The sequence below is a fragment of the Alligator sinensis genome, unplaced genomic scaffold, assembly GCF_000455745.1.
Source record: "Alligator sinensis unplaced genomic scaffold, ASM45574v1 scaffold46_1, whole genome shotgun sequence".
Classification (NCBI taxonomy): domain Eukaryota; kingdom Metazoa; phylum Chordata; order Crocodylia; family Alligatoridae; genus Alligator; species Alligator sinensis.
Window position 1 is genome coordinate 3,256,344 of NW_005841907.1, and position 16,303 is coordinate 3,272,646.

The following is a 16,303-nucleotide window of genomic DNA, read 5'->3' on the forward strand; positions in this document are numbered from 1 at the left end:
GGGGGGATTTCAGGGTGTTATTGCTGGGGGACCCAGAGGATCACCGACCCTGCCAGGAAGAGGGCAGCTCAGTTTGCTTTTCACACCAACCATGGAAAAAGGTTTCCTAATTGCATAGAGCCAGCGCCTTCCTTGGGGCAGGACAAAGATCCCGGGCTGGGCAGCGATCTCCTCGGCTCCGGGGAGTGCATTTGATCACAGTTTGGGGAAGAAATTTGTGACCTGCCTCCCGGCCGTGAAACGAGGAACAAGCGGATCTCGCTCTCGAGTTTGTCCCCCTTGCTGCTCGGGCTTGTTTGGAAGCAAAAGGTGACGGCGCGGTGTTTGGGGGGAGCTGGGAGTGAAGGCTGACCTCTAGCTCTCCGCATCCTGGTTTTAAGGAAAAGCGGAGGAAATGGAGAGCCCTGCATTGTCTGAGAGTATCCCCCCAGGAGCTAAAAATACAGCTTGTGACAACTCCTCGCTTCGCTTCCCAGAGGAGAATCATTTGTGTACGGAAATACAATTGTTTCAGCTCATCTCCCAAACCAGCCAGGGCCAGACAGAATTGTCCTTGTCTTCTTCTTATCATAATCATCATCATTATCATCATAATTATTTTAATAACTGTTCAAGAAATGCCCATGGACTCTTCCTACCTAACTTCTTTTGGAAGTACCTGCAACAGCAACGACTCAGGCATCACCCGCACGTGCGTCCTCCTAGAGAAGTATTTATTAGTTCAGTTACGGGTCTCCGATCCCTTTTGGATGCATTTGCTCCAACCCAAGTTGTTGCCTGTGTGATTTCATTTCCCCGCCACCCTGAGAGGGGCCCCCGGGTCGCAGAGCGACCAGGCAGCTGGGACCTGTGTGCGTCCAGGTTTGGGGCATCCAGCCCTTGCCTTTTTCTGTCCCTGGGTCTTTGCCGGGCACCATCGGCTCCCCTTGAGATCAAGGGGTTGGAAAGCCCTTGGCGCTTGACAGGATCGGGCACTTAACTTTTGCCATCGTGTGGAAGCAAAATAATAGTAATAGTAGTAGTAATAGTACTAATCGTGCGTATGATCATAATCGTGATCACAATAATAGTTACCATAAACTTGATGATAAAAATCACGATCATCATAATCTCACTCATCATCATCATGACCCTCATCGTGATCGCAGCAATTATGATCATAATCATAATAATCTCGCAGCTCTTCCAAAGGAAATGCAAGGCTTGCGGGACGCTGACCCCCTCCAGCCACACAGCTTGGCCCCCGGCAATGGCTTTTTTAACAAAGGGGCCATGTATGCGAGTGTTTAGCCAGAGATCGGGAAGTTTGGGACGGGAGCTGCAGGGTGCTTCGCCTCATCGAAATCCGCGCTGCCCCGCTGTGTAGAGCCCGGGCACGGCGGCGCAGGGGTGGAGGGGCCGAGCCGCCCGCGCCCGGGGGGAGCCCCAGGGGAAGGGGCCGCGTGCGCGGCCCCCGGGCCGGGAGCGAGTCCCCGATCGGGAGCCGACGCTTACTTGGGAGCGGCTCATTTGGCTGCTGCCACTAGCAGGCAAGAGACTGCACGGAGGAAAGAGGGGCTCTCCTCCTGGCCCGGGAGAAACCTCCAACAAAATTTCCCAAGAGGATCAGGATCCAGCCCACGGTTTGCAGGGGAGGACTCCTGCTCAGATCTCTCCCTCTTTTGGAAGATGCAACTCAGTAGTTGCAATTATTACCAAACCTAATAAAGACAGATCGGCCCCAGCCAAGCGCATGGGTTTTAAACGGGCTGTTTAGAGCCGATTGGACTGGTTCCCGAAGTGGTTGAGGGCTCCCTCCCTGCCTGGTTAGCGAGCCGTGCTCTCTCTCTTTATTTCAGGGGGGACGTAGATCTTTCGGGTTAGTGTCATCTGGCCTTTCCGGGTGTTTGCTTTGTAACCCAGCGGTTTTTGGTTGGCCCCGTGTTTTCAGGAATTGAGCTTGGCTCCTCTTTCAGAGTTCAAACAGCTCGAGGGGAATCGGAAGTGCAGGGGACTTCCAGGGATCACCTAATCCAACTCCCTGCCTGAGGCAGGATCATCCCTATCCAAACCATCCCATACAAACCAAAACAGTTTCAGTGTGCATTTTAGCCCACGCATTTGAGTGCTGATTTTTTTTTTATCCTGGAAAAAAAAAAAACGGAATTGAACACACACCGGTTTACCAGCTACCTGGTAGGACTTTCCTCCAGGGGGGAGGGACAGAGCACCAACTCACACCTACCTCAAGGTTTTAAAAATGTTTGATATTTTTAATGAAAAGGAAAAGTAAATTAGGCCCCAACAGAAAAAGCAACATTGTTCCCATCCTTTCCTCACAATCTAGGGCTGGGACTGTACTCTACATAAAAACCAAGTGATCTTGGACCAGTTTAAGGCACAGACAGGTGTAGAATGGGGTTCTTGGTTAAATACAGCTATTTCAGTGGACTTACAGATGGGTTTATATCTGGTCATGATAAGAAAGGTAACACATGATAGAACTTGTCTAACTTTTGCTTAGACAAGTCATTGTAGGGAGAGAGAATCAGAGATACTGAGACTCCTCTCCTGGCTGCCAGGAATGGCAGTCCTCAGTTACCACAAAACATAGCAGGGAAAAACTGAAATGTTTCAGAAAGCAGGTGCTGGTTTAAACACCTAGAAAACTGGGAGGAGTCAAGGGTCATATGTCAGCTTCTGTAGCTGCAGAGCTATTCCATAGAGGGCTCTTTTCCTTATGTTTGTCCTGTGGTGGGCCACTAAAGGCCACTCTGAACTGCAGCCTCCACCAGATTTCGCTGTAAAATTAGCAAAGCGTTGCAAAGGAGAGCAGCCCCTCTCCATACAAAAGGCCCACCCTACTCCCAAGGAGTTTAGTGATGAGGGAGAATCAAGTCCCAACAGGAGGTAGATGAGCACTTTCCTTCAGAGGGGAGGGACAGAGCACCAACTCACACCTACCTCAAGGCTTTAAAAATATTTAATAATGTTTGATGATCTTTTCAATTAAAAAGGAAAGTAAATTGGGCCCCAAGAGAAAAAGCAGCATTACTCCAATCTTTTCCTCGGACCTTGGGGCTGAGAGTTTACTGTACATAAAGACAGGGCAAGTGATCTTGAAAGCATTTAAGACATAACCAGGTATAGGAGAACGGAGTTCTTGGTCAAGTAAAGGGAAGAGAAAAGCAGATGGGGATACTGGGGACAAAAGGTGTGTTTGAGGAAGGACAAAAGAGTGGAGACAGGTATTACTATTTCCCCTCCCAAAAGCAAGATGGGGTTTCTACCTTGATGAGGTAGGTATAAAAAAATCACTCATTCCTGGGGGGAGGGAGGGGGGAGTGGGGGGCAGGCAGGCTTTTAGTCTTCTGCCTGGACAGCTACCGACAAAGTGCCTGCTCCGCCAGGCTCCAGGGCAGAAGCATAGTGGACTTCCCAACTTCCACTTGTATAAAGGAGAAAGGAACACTTGAGATGAAAAGGGTGGTTTATTGGGACCAAAAGGAAACCACTTCCAATTTTGAAAATGTTGATTTATACATAGGGAGCCAGCTCGTTTATCCCATCCTCCCTGCAAATTCTGGTAAAGGGTTTAAATAAACCAAAGGTCCAGTAGTCATCTCAATGGCAGTGATAAGAGAGATAAACGCCTCCTTTATTATTAGATGAAAAAGTGGATTGTATGATGCATGTACTAACAGCTTTTGTTCCATGTAGATAGCAACCAAACTGCCCCCTCCAATTAGGCTAATATTTAAGCTAAAAGCAAAGGCTGAAGACATTAAAATGTAACCCCCCCCATCCCAAAAGAATAAGAAGTTGTAGCTTATAGTAGCAGCTTCAGCAAATACAATCAATGCAACTTAACCTAATACGTACTTGATTTTTTTTTTCCTTAAGCATCCCCAAGTTTGTACTTAAAAGTGGTATCTGCTCAGACAGACACACAGTATCAAGCAAAAGAGGCAGTTTTGGGAATTTCTTGTGACAGGTATCAAATAGGAAAAAAAAATCTGGAAGAACTGCCAGAGTTTGTCTCAACTGTCTTGGAACTTCACGGTTGCCACTCTTAGCTGCAACTTAATTTAACAAGATGTCTATAAACCCTTCTCACACCCAACCACACGTTTAAAAGAAAGGGATCAGTGACACAATATTTCTTTCTTGTTTCCATATGGGGGGGGGAGGGGTATGAAATGCTGGCTGGCAAGTGTAACTTCTGAATTTAATAAAGCTATGAAAATTTACATCAAATACAACAGAGTTATTGGGGTGTAACTTCAACTTTAAAAAAGTTCAGTATTTTGCTAGAGAGAAAGGAGTCTCAAAAATTAAAGTTCAAAGACAACTCCTCAAACTGCAAACGCAAGTCAACACAGTTTGAATGCAAGGTATTAATATACCATCATTTAACAACAGCAAATTACTTAGTAGAGAAGAGTGAAGTGCCCAACAGTTTGACAGCTGTAGTCTGCATGAGTGAGGATATAGTTTCCTGGGTTTTGAACAGCAGAAGAGACAAAATGCATGTCTGTTTAGGTATTGACTTTTAATAGCTTGTTTTGCATAAAGGGAACACAGGGATGTTTTTTATTTTGGAAATACAGGTATCAGTTAAGTTCTAAATACAACCTGATCCTTGCAATAGATCATGAACACAGTTTGGCTTCATTTCTTGTGTTGACTGAACAAGCATTTTTGTCAGACAAAATTTATAAGACAAATTTAAGTACAGTACTGTTGTAGATATTTTACTCTCTTCACATTTATATTGACACTCTGGACAAAATAAGATGTGTCACCTTGGCCCTGACTCCAAGTTCCACACACAGAACGCTGCATATTGTTACAGCAATACATTCAACCTACCATCACATTTTACTTGTCACAATAGGACAGATCAGTTGGGAATATCCATAATTCTTTCCTTCTTTGTCCAGAACAGTCAAATGCTCAGTCAATTAATCAAGAACCTTCACTTAAAATTATTTACTAGACACTGTAATCCAATAGGGAAATGGAATTTTAAAGGTTGACATGCTGCTGTAGTTGAAGTTTCAGAGGAAATTGCATACAAAAAGGGATTTTATATATGGTTTTCAATGTGTATTTTCATTTGTTAAAATAAAACCTGCATATAATTGATGACATTCAAGATTATCTCATATATGAATAATAGTTGGTTTGTGGCCAAAATAATATATTTAAAACCAACTCCCATTTTCTGTTTTTTTGATTTCCTCAAGTGTGCTTGCCCTTCCAACTGTAAAACAAAACAATCCTCATTCTTCTTCCCAGATCTATCAGATTCATTTACTGGGCAATAACCTTAACTTATACAACATACTATATAATGAGGCCAACTCCAGGGAATTAGATATTGAAATATTTGGCTTCTTGCACTCAGACAAACAGCTGTCTAAACATGATGCAACAGCTGAAATAAGTCTGTTAGAATAAAACCAACATTCATGAAAACAGCAACAGCCATCTAAAACATTCACAACAATAGGGATTTTTAGTTCTATGTGTAAATCTTGCATTAGATTTTTCTGTGAACAAAAAACATTTTTGTGAAATACCACTATATCCTTAAAATTCAGCAACTGAATTGTCATCCTTATATAGTAGTTTATAAAGTATACTAAAAAAATTTACTTAAACATATGAATTTAAGACTTTACTTTATTCAGCAAATTGGTTTATTTACACAATGGGGAACGCTGGTTGAAGGTTGTCAACGTAATAAAAACAAACTTAGAGGCAATACTGAACTCTCTCTATATATACATATTCATAGTAGAATTGACCAATTGTTTCCTTACCTGTATCAGGAACATCAAGCGCAACAGTGGGACAGTATCGTGGGACACTGATTTAACAATAAACCACAGAAGTCCAGTAATACCTTGGGAATTTACTTTTTTTTTTTTATTATTATTATTATTAAAAACCTAGCAAAACCCAGCATTAAGCTCCATCTTATATAAGAATGGACCTCTGCTCAGTGGGTCAGTAAAAACTTATCAGATCATCTGCAATTTATAAAGCGACCTGATCTCTTTCAGATCACCATTACAAAAACAAAATGGATGAGAACAGATTACTCTCTAAAAGGCAACAATGATCTGATAAGGATTTAACTTAATGGAAGTAAAAAAAAAAAAAAAAATTCAGAATTCCAGAGCACAGCCCCTGTTAGAACGAGCTAACTTTCCAGACTTTCAAAAAAAGGAAAAAAGACAAAAAAAATGAGGGGGGGAAAAAGGGAAAAAACAAAACAAAAAAAAAAACACTTCAACATGAAGCTACCATACAAAGTTTTTCTGGTTCATTTTTCTTTTAAAGAGTTCAGAGTTGCAATTTAATCCTGGGTCTTTAATGAAAAGGACAGTTTTGGCCTAGATTTTCCCTTGCCCAGGATCATTTTTTGCTCTTCCTTTTGCTGACGTTGTCTCTCTTGTTCTAGTTTCATCCTCTCCTCGTGAATCTTTCTTTGTTCTTCAACAATTTTCAATTGTTCTTCAGCCTGAATATGAAAACAGCAGAATTTAGACCAATGCACAATATTTTTCTAGCTCTATATTCATTTACACCACTTTACTTGTTGAACCACCAATTATAGGGCCCAATTCTGCACTTTACTTTACTCAAGTTACCAAGCCCCGTGGTTTCAGTGGTTTTATGTATACTTGTTAACAGAATAAGACTATTTCATATCTATTCTAGCTTTGATGCCAACAACTTTGCTTCACAGATTTGAAAGCTAATGTGCACATCAAAATCTTGAACATAGTGCTCTTCAGTCAACACCTTACAGGTCTTATTTATGCACATCAGTATTGAACATAAACACTGTTATTTTTCTAGTATTAAAGTATGGAAAGAAGCATAAACACTTCCCATAAACAAACATTTTCCTAATACTTGTTTGTTTTTGAGGAATTAAGGGAAAGGCATCCACCCTCTCAAGTTTTCATCTGATTTCTTTTTAAACCTGATACACAACTCCTTGTGCTTCACACCCACAACATACACAAGACATTCAATGGGATAACGTGTAAAGTTAGCTTCCTGTTTTTAGAAGGGGATACAATTTACTAACCGAAAGATCTGAAAAAAGTTCTTTAAATTTTATCCTTCTGTTTTTATTAAATGGTGTATATTCTCTCCCAATGATGCCTTATTTGTTTACCTCCCCCCTCCACAAAAGATACAGGAAACATGACAATATGTCTGTAAAACCTGACAGTGAGATTCTAGAGCAGGTGTAATTCCAAAAGCCTATTTTAATAGATACCTTACCTATATGAAAGGGTTGCTCTGGATTAAGTAAGCATGTAATTTTTGTAGCTAGGTGTGAACATCTGTCAGGGATTTGTTTCATGTTAAAGTAGGCTTATTCAGCTTAGCTTAAAATGATTAGGCATCAGTTAAAGCTAAACCAAAAGAAAACTGCTCAAGAAAATACCCGGTGTCCCACAGGGGTTTGTATTTTCATTCAGGAATGACAGTGCACCCCAGCAACTGCCCATCAGAATTTTATTTACATCAAACAAATTTTAACATGCTCTACGACCTTAGGAAAAAATAATCACCCATCAGAACACACAACAGTATGTAGGTAGCCATAAAAATAAATTGCATATTTCTAAAACTGAATTCTGATTCAACTTCTAAGAGATAAAATAATAATTTAGCTTCATGTGAGAGATAGGGTTAAATGCTTTAAATTTCAAAGTTAACATAAAAATGTGTCCTTTAATTCTGTATTTACATGGTTTCAGGCTGTAGTTGTTATTAATGGTTCAATCTGCCCCAGGCTGAAGTCAAAGGTGCATTGCCATCAACTTCCATGGGAACAGGCAGGAGCAGATCCTAGAATAGCTCTGTTTTTACTAACTGGTGTATCCAGGAAAGGAATTGGTACACATCTATATTACATAAGCTCCATTTCTACGTACCAGCTTAGCTTGTGCTTCTGCAATTTTTCGATTATTCTCTTCTAGTATTCGTTCTAGTTCCTCACGCTTTGCACGTTCTTCCTCCTAAACGGGAGGACAGGGTAAGATGTTAGGAAAGTAAAATACTCATTCATGCATGTTCACTAAACTTCCTCAGAAATCTTTTGTGATCTGACTTAAAGGGGCAGCTTTATAGCCACCCATTTCGTCTCACAAACTGTAAGATGTGCAGCCACTAAAACTGGTCTCTAACACTAAATTTAAATCATCCCTCCCAGTCCAAACAGCAACCAACTAAACCCTCCCTAATCACAGAATCCTGACAATTTATTACTAGTATTTTAATATCACACAAATCAACAAGGACAACTACAAAAACTGGATAGTATTTACCAAATTAAAAAGTAATATATAAAATATAAATAAAGCGAATAGTTTGTCTCACCAATTAAGTATACCTACGTATTCTTTACCTATACTCCTTTAATCAGCATTAAAAGTTGAATATTTACTGTCTTGTCCAGTGTCCTGCAGAGTGTGCTCCTCGGCTGCCATACGCGCCAGCTTCCTCTTTAAAATGATTTGTACTGTTAGCTTGGCAATACCTGCATCAGCAGCTCAACCATTTATAAAGAAACAACATACAAGGAAGGCTGAGCTGAGGAATGCAGATGTTTATGATAAGAAGGAACAAAAATATGTAAATCATTCCTAAGGCAAACAATTAATAAGAAAAATACATTTACTGTTAGTGAAAAATACAAATGGTAATCCATACTTCATGGAACTAAGGGCTTCTTTCATGGGGAAAATGGATTTCAACATTCAATGTTTTGACAATTTTTAAGACAGCTTGAACTGTCATCTACAATCTGAACTTGGAATTCAGGAGTCCAGGCAAGGCAACATCAGGAAATAAAGCCTTATAAATTGTTGCTTCCTTGGTGAATTTTATGAATCTTTATGATGCAGATCATAAATATGAAGACTGCGTGAAGGTTTTTTTAAGTGTTTCAGTTCACATAATAAATATCCAAATTAATTTAATATTTGGGAGATTTATATCAGCCAGAGGTTTATGTCTGTGTAAAAAAAAAAGTTAACATGAAACAAAGCAAGCATGTGAAGAGAAAACTTCTTACTATGACTAGTAACCAGCTACTAGACAGCACACTTCACTCCAGGAATAGAAGTTTATTCTATATAGTAAAGCACTGATGGAGACAACTCCACATCAGACCTGACCATTTTCTTTGAAAACCTAATTTGTGTCAGGGGCAATTGCTATCAGATTAAATCCACCATATATAAAAGCATTTCCCGAACTTAACTGTCGGAATCTGAAATGGTTTCTTTCATTTTTGTTTTAAAAAAAGAGAAACTCAGTTTTCAAACAAATGGGATTCAGTATTCCGCATATCAATTATACTCCAGCAATCAACTTTTATCTCAAAGATATACTGGCAAACAAACAGGTCACATTTAGCCTGCAGGGGAAAGCATAAATAGTTGTGGCTTTCCTGTTGTAAATTAATCAAGTTATTCATGATACCAATGAGTTGGAGAGCGAGAAAGTTATTTTATGCTCAGTGCTACTTAATTATATGTTTCTTTAAAGGTTTACAAATTTGACTTTAAATTTTCAGATCCTGGAATGATGGTGCAAGACAAGCATCAAAGCCTTCAGTAGCAAATTACTGTCTCACAGAAAGACATTTTCAGCTTCTGCTCCAGCTGCTGATTAAAAAAAAAGAAAAGAAAAGAAAAAGAACAAGTCACATGTTCAGCTTGACTTCAGACAAAGGGCAACCTGCTCTTTTATAACTTCAAGGGAAAAAAAGGAGTTGTTAGTTGTTATTAAAAGTGGACGCAATGATTTTGATATAGGTCCGTGGTGAAGACAGTTGATGGGCTTATGCTCAAAGTACTGGAATTAGTCCAATGTATGCTCAAGGAGAATGTCTGTTTTGAAGGGAGAATAAGAAAACCTATTTGTTAAAAGACAGGTACTGCAGCTCAGTGCTGGACCCTGCTCTTTTCCTGACTGAAGGCAAAAGCCTCTTACAGTCTAAGTAAACAAAACAAAACAAATGAAGGATACATAATTACAGATTTTAAAACCCTTCTCCCCAAAAAAGAAAAAGGACTGTTGATAAATCCTGCAGCCATGGCAAAAGTTTCAAACAATTCTCAAATATGTAGGTCAGTTCCATTAAAAATTCAAGTATCCTTGTACAGGTTTTAGAAGAGTAACTGTTTTTAGTATCAGTGAGCTCCTCTGAATAAGCTAGAAATTAAGTTTCTCAGCAATGCAAGTTTACACGAGAAGGGAATTAGATTTTCTGTATTCCATCTCTTTCTGAACCGAACAGGAGGCACAAACCGACACTGAAAGTTTTGCCATGGACTGTCTCTACTTTCCAAACGACCGAGCGTTACCTCTCTGGCTTTTTGTGCAGCAAGTTCAGCTTGTCGCTGTCGCTCGAGTTCTTCGAGCAACTGCTTTTCCATGATGCGCTTAGCCTCCTCCACCCTGCGAAGAACTTCTCGCTCAATCTCATCTTTCCGTTTCTCCAACTCTTCCTCTACGCGCTTAGCCACAAGTTCTTCCACTCTTCGTGCAGTTTCTTCCTCTATGAGTTTCTCTTCAATTTCTTGTTGGCGGCTACAAGGAAACAAATAGGGAAATACTGATTTGGCTATTCTAAAAGCAATTAAACTGAACTAAATGTTTGTATATCATTTAATTTAAAGACTTACTAAAAATATTACATTGGGGGATATATATTTAAATGCTTAGAGTTTATATGTGTAGCTTGTCCCACAGAAAGAGTCTTTTGCTTTGTGTTTGGAAAAAGCAAGCCTGGTAATAACTGAGTGGGCCCACCAAACATCCTACCACCATACCATGTATGACAGACTCTAAAATGTTATACATAAGAAACCAGCAATTATGATGGGGGTGTGATATTACTTGATATGGCATACTCATCATTCCAACTTTCAAAGCTAGCTATGTTTTGGCATTAATGAAACTATGAACTAGGGCAGCCTTCCCCTTCCAAAAGTTCAGAAGATTTTCTTTTCTGTTATACAAAGCAATAAAATCTTTCCTTAATATTTCCACAAAGATATCAAACTGGTCTCTAATAATTACAGTAAAAAAACAAACAAAACAGATTTGTAATGGGAATTCCTGACTACACAACAAGGTTCCAACAATAATAATTTGAACCATATAAAAATTGCAGCTCTTTATGTAAAACATTATTATTCAAAACACATCAATTATGAAACCCTGATTTTTTCGTTACATTTAAATCTCTCTCTAGTTGGTTAGTGTCTTTAAGGGTTAAACATAAAATGTACTTTTCACACCATCTTAACCACAATAGGTCATGCTCTCTCAAATGCTTCCTATCATAATAGGAAGGGAGTTCACACTTGCAATATCAGGCCTACTTATGAAAAATATTCATATACTAACAGGATGGTCATTTCGTAAAATGAGACTCTTCCATAAACTGTTCTTTAAGCCATATTCATGTACGGATTATTATGTCTTATTTTTCACACACATATTCCACTTTTCGGTTTAAACTCAAGTGCTGTAATTAAACTTGATTTTAACATTCAAGACACTACAATACCACAATGGTTAAATACTACAACAGTTAAAAAAAATCTTCATGTATCAGCACTGATAAGATCCCGTTTAGAACTAAACTGGTTTTATTTCCTGTCACTTTCAGAAAATGAAACAAAGAAATTCAAGTATGGTTCACTGCATTTGTCTTTAAAAAAAACACCTTTAATTATATTAAGAAAAAAATCCCCTCCGGTGTTATTTCCCAATATGTAACACATAAAATGACTTTAAATGAGTTAAAGATATAACAAATTGGGTAAGACAGTAGAGAGAATACACTCATGTCAATAGCATGTTTGTAACATGGAGATGATGGCTCCAAAGTTTTATGGATTTACATGCCATCTCTTTAAAAACAGAACATCAAATTCACATTTTAGAACATGAACTGCTGACTCTTTAGAACTATAGCTTAAGCCCTCCAATAAGAGTCAATTTAGGTTCTCACTGTTCTGAGGCATAAGTGGGCTCTTTTTGGCAAAACCTTAAACCAATGATCTCTCTTCAAGTGGACACCAACAGATCTTTTTTGAAGACCCCCCAATAAAAGTTTCTTTACCCACTCCTTCCTCTATACAGATACTTGCTATACTTGCAAATATACTACACTTTCTCTCTAGTGGTGGCTAAAAGGTTCTTGTATCACTATGATGGGGAGTATTTTTTAAAACTTTCATAATACAGTAGACAATAATTTAATATTTTAATTTGCATAGTTTTTAATTTAGTAATGAATGTCTTGTAACTACTAAATTGAGAAACAAATTGACACCTGGTATACGAATCTACTGAAGTTTATTTTTGCATGAAGTTGGTGGCCACAGTTGTCTCATGTTCAGTCACTTGAATAAAGTTAAACTCAGATGAAAATTTAACTGAATTCTAAACAAAAAAGTTTCAGGAAATTTATCATTTAAAAATGAGATGTTCATGTATCAACAAATGTGAATATCCTCTTAATTAAACACTGCATCTGTAAAGGTCTTGCCTCCTCTCCCACAAAAGTATTTAAATTCATAATTAGAACAGGGATGTGCACAACTTTCTTTATCCATATTTGGATCACTGTATTACAGCGATACATAAATATTCAGAAAAAAGGTAGTTTTCCAAGAAATGTAAAAAAAAACCGCAGAAAAGTTCAATGTGGTTTAAAAAAAACCACGTTTTTAACAAATAAATGCAAGAAATGTATTATCAAAAGTTCTGTAATAAATCTTTAAGTATAAATGACAAGGAGGTTTAACCCTTCAAGTCAATGGCAGTTTCAGTTTTGCAAGAAATGTAGGATCAGGCCTACATATATTTATGTTGCAGTTCATATTACGGGTTCATGATATCTGCACGTAGATACAAATTTAATATCCTTTGTTAATTATCAGCTTCCAGAGACATAAGGAAGTCAGTAAACTGAAACAAGCATGCTTTAGTAAGTATTACAGCATTTTATGAAGGATAAAAGAAGGTAAATGCTTTCATATATAGCAAGCTCACTGAATAAAAGTGTTCATTTTAATTTCAAGCCTAACATAGAAAGGAAGTACATGTAGGGGGGAAAAAAAAAAAAGTCTCTCAGTATCCAGTACAAAGTTTGGTAGAAGCAGACTCGGGAATAAAACCATTCTATGATTACATGCAGCCAGTTCATTTGATAAGTAAAACCCAGTGTCAAATACAGAGGCCATGCTTAGTACAATTATTACAAGAAAAAAATTCAAATGTAATACAGCTTGCCACATTACTAGACCCAAAGGGAATATTTCATATTACAAAAGAAAAATTTGGGTTATATCTTTAAAAAAACCCATATAACTAACAGGTCCTTTGAAACCTGATGTACTTTGAAAATGCTGAAGCTTTGTGGGCCTAATACATTTTTGTGAAAGATTGTATTTTACTCTGCTGCTGCTACTTGGATCAACTTTCACCATATGAATGTTTTACATTTGTTACTCTTCGCCTTCATGGAGTAACAAAATTTATTTAAAAAAACTTAAATCACATGTTAAGAGACTAGAGCTGTGCATTATTCAGGGAAACAGAAAGAAGACTTGTTGAAGGCTTGTTACAGTTTCAATCAAAAATATTTATTGGCAACACAATTACTGAAGTACTTTATATAAATATCCTGTTTTTTTTCATTTTCCTTTTGTATTCTTTATGCCTTTCAAAAAAATAGGTTTAGTCTGAGATTGATTTATTACTTCTCACTGAATGTGTAGTACAAATTCTTTCACAAGTTACTGAATACTCTCATAGTATCCAGATCTGAGAAAGCTAGTGACTGCATTTACAACTCATTTAAAAGGACAAAAGAGAACCAAAAAAAAACCAAAAAAACAAAAAAACCTGACCAAAAATATTAAGAATGAAAATAAGAGGCAGAACATTTAAAATTGATCAAAACTGGATTCTGTCACTTATATAAAGAGTAGGTTCTCTGAAACTCTCATCCTGATTTTTTTGGATTCAATAAATAAAAGTCAGGACCAGTGACCAAAATAGTTCATTTTTAAACGCATGCGTTGGGTTACTCCGCAAATCTGATGTCATCGCTGCTGAACAGTTTAGTTGGCAAGGGACAAGAGCAATCCCAAAGAACAGAGCGGAACTGAAAGCAGAAACAGAAAGACCACAACTTCCAAAAATCTCCTCAGGTCCGCTTACTTCCTTTGCTATATAGTAGCTTGAAGTGAGCCAAAGCAGCCAGTTTGCTCTTGCAGTACCACGAACAAGCCTAGCTGCCATTTGAATCTATGAATCCATACACTTAAGAATATGAGAATCAGATCCCCCTCCCACCCAATTCAGAAAAATAAATTAAAAAATTATTCTATTGCAAAGAACAGAGACCACAACAGGCCAGAACGTTCTCAATACTACAAATTCCTATTTGAAACCCCTTATTAGACCAACTAAATGGTTGGAAAGATTTTTCCAATTATTTAGTTGGTCTAATAAAAGACATCCCATCCACTCAAAGATTCTTGTCTGCCCATGTCCTTAGACCAACATAGCAACAACCAACAACCCTACTTGAAACCTCAGGACAGGGGTAGGCAGCCTTTAGCCTGGGTGCCAGAGTGTGGCATGCAAAGGCACTTTGCTTGGCACATATGCCTTGGGGCAGACAGTGGGGCCACAACAAGGATCAGGTCCTCCACAGCTCCCCCACCACCCACCCTGGCACACCAACATGTTACAAGTTGAGGTTGCAGGTGTTTTAGGCACTTGGCCCCAAAATGTTGCTAACCACTGCCTCAAGAGTTTTCCTTCAGGACCACATGCTGGCAGGAGAGGCCTAGCTAGGCCTGACAATGGATCCCAACCTACTGGGATTGCCTCCCAGAACATATATTTACATATATCTACCTATATATCTACATAGCAAGGAGGAAGGTGGGGTGGCCTTAAAACACTGGCCTAGGCCTGACCACAGATCCCAACCATCACCCAGGATCCCCTGCTGTTGCCTCAACAAATATGCATTTATGTATTTCTATCTATGTATCTATATCTACATATTTACATAGCAAAGAGGAAGATGGGGTGATGTTAAGACACTGCCCTAGGCCTGACCATAGATAGCAACCATCTCCAGCGATCCCTTGCTGTTGCCTCCCAGAACGTAGAGATAATTACACAGATGTATATCACATAGCAAGGAGAAAAATGGGATGGCCTAGGCCTGACCATGGATCCCAACCATCACCCGGGATTCCCTGCTGTTGCCTCCCAAAATATACAGATAGAAAGATATGGATATATATATTTTGGGAGGCAACAGCAGGGAATCCCGGGTGATGGTTGGGAGCTGTGGTCAGGCCTAGGCCTTAAGGCCACCTCATCTTCCTCTTTGCTCTGTAGATATATAGGTATAGATATATATATCCATATCTTTCTATCTATATATCTATACCTATATATCTACAGAGCAAAGAGGAAGATGAGGTGGCCTTAAGGCCTAGGCCTGACCACAGCTCCCAGCCACCACCCAGGATCCACTGCATTGCCTCCCAAAATATATAGATAAAGACATGGATATATATTTTGGGAGGCAACAGCAGGGGATCCCAGGTGATGGTTGGGATCTGTGGTCAGGCCTAAGCCTTAAGGCCACTCCACCTTCCTCTTTGCTCTGTAGATATATAGGTATAGATATAGAGATAGAAATACACAGATATATATCTACAGAGCAAAGAGGAAGGTGGGGTGGCCCTAAGACACCAGCCTGGGCCTGACCATGGATCCCAACCATCACCGGGGATCCCCTGCTGTTGCCTCCCAAAACATGTATTTATGTAATCATCTCTGTACATCTATATCCATCTACCTCCATAACAAAGCGGGTGGTCTTAAAACACCTGCAATGTCTGAAGCCCTGCCCTACCCAGGCCAGGAGAGGAGGCAGGGCTCTTCACCCCACAGCCATCCCAAGCCAGGTGAAGCCAGGAGCTCCCAGGACCTCCTCCCTCCTTTCCTGGCTACAGTGCAGAGACCAGGGGGCCACCGGGCTGGACAGCGCTCCCCACCGGCTCTCATCCCTGCCAGCGCCAGGGAAGGGGGGGGCCGGTGGGAGGGCCCGGGCTCCCCCCTCCCCCTTCCCGGCGGGAGATTCGTGGCGGCGGAGACAGAGGCGGACGCGGGGGGGGAGAGGAGGGGGGACACACGCTCACATTTTGCGCTGCCGCTCGAACTCGGCCTTCTT

The 16,303-nt window shown here is 39.6% G+C and overlaps 1 protein-coding gene across 1 annotated transcript in view; it reads right to left on the bottom strand.

Annotated features, from left to right (window-relative positions):
* Positions 1-4,736: 4,736 nt before the first annotated feature.
* ARGLU1 (arginine and glutamate rich 1) overlaps positions 4,737-16,303 on the bottom strand; it is a 15,689-nt gene continuing 4,122 nt past the window's right edge. The window contains exons 2-5 of the mRNA XM_006018609.3: positions 16,272-16,300; positions 10,386-10,611; positions 7,947-8,030; positions 4,737-6,511 (exon numbers count right to left, since the gene is read on the bottom strand). Of these exons, the coding sequence (XP_006018671.1) occupies positions 6,347-6,511; positions 7,947-8,030; positions 10,386-10,611; positions 16,272-16,300 (504 nt within the window). The 3' untranslated portion in view covers positions 4,737-6,346. The remainder of the gene's footprint in view (positions 6,512-7,946; positions 8,031-10,385; positions 10,612-16,271; positions 16,301-16,303) is intronic.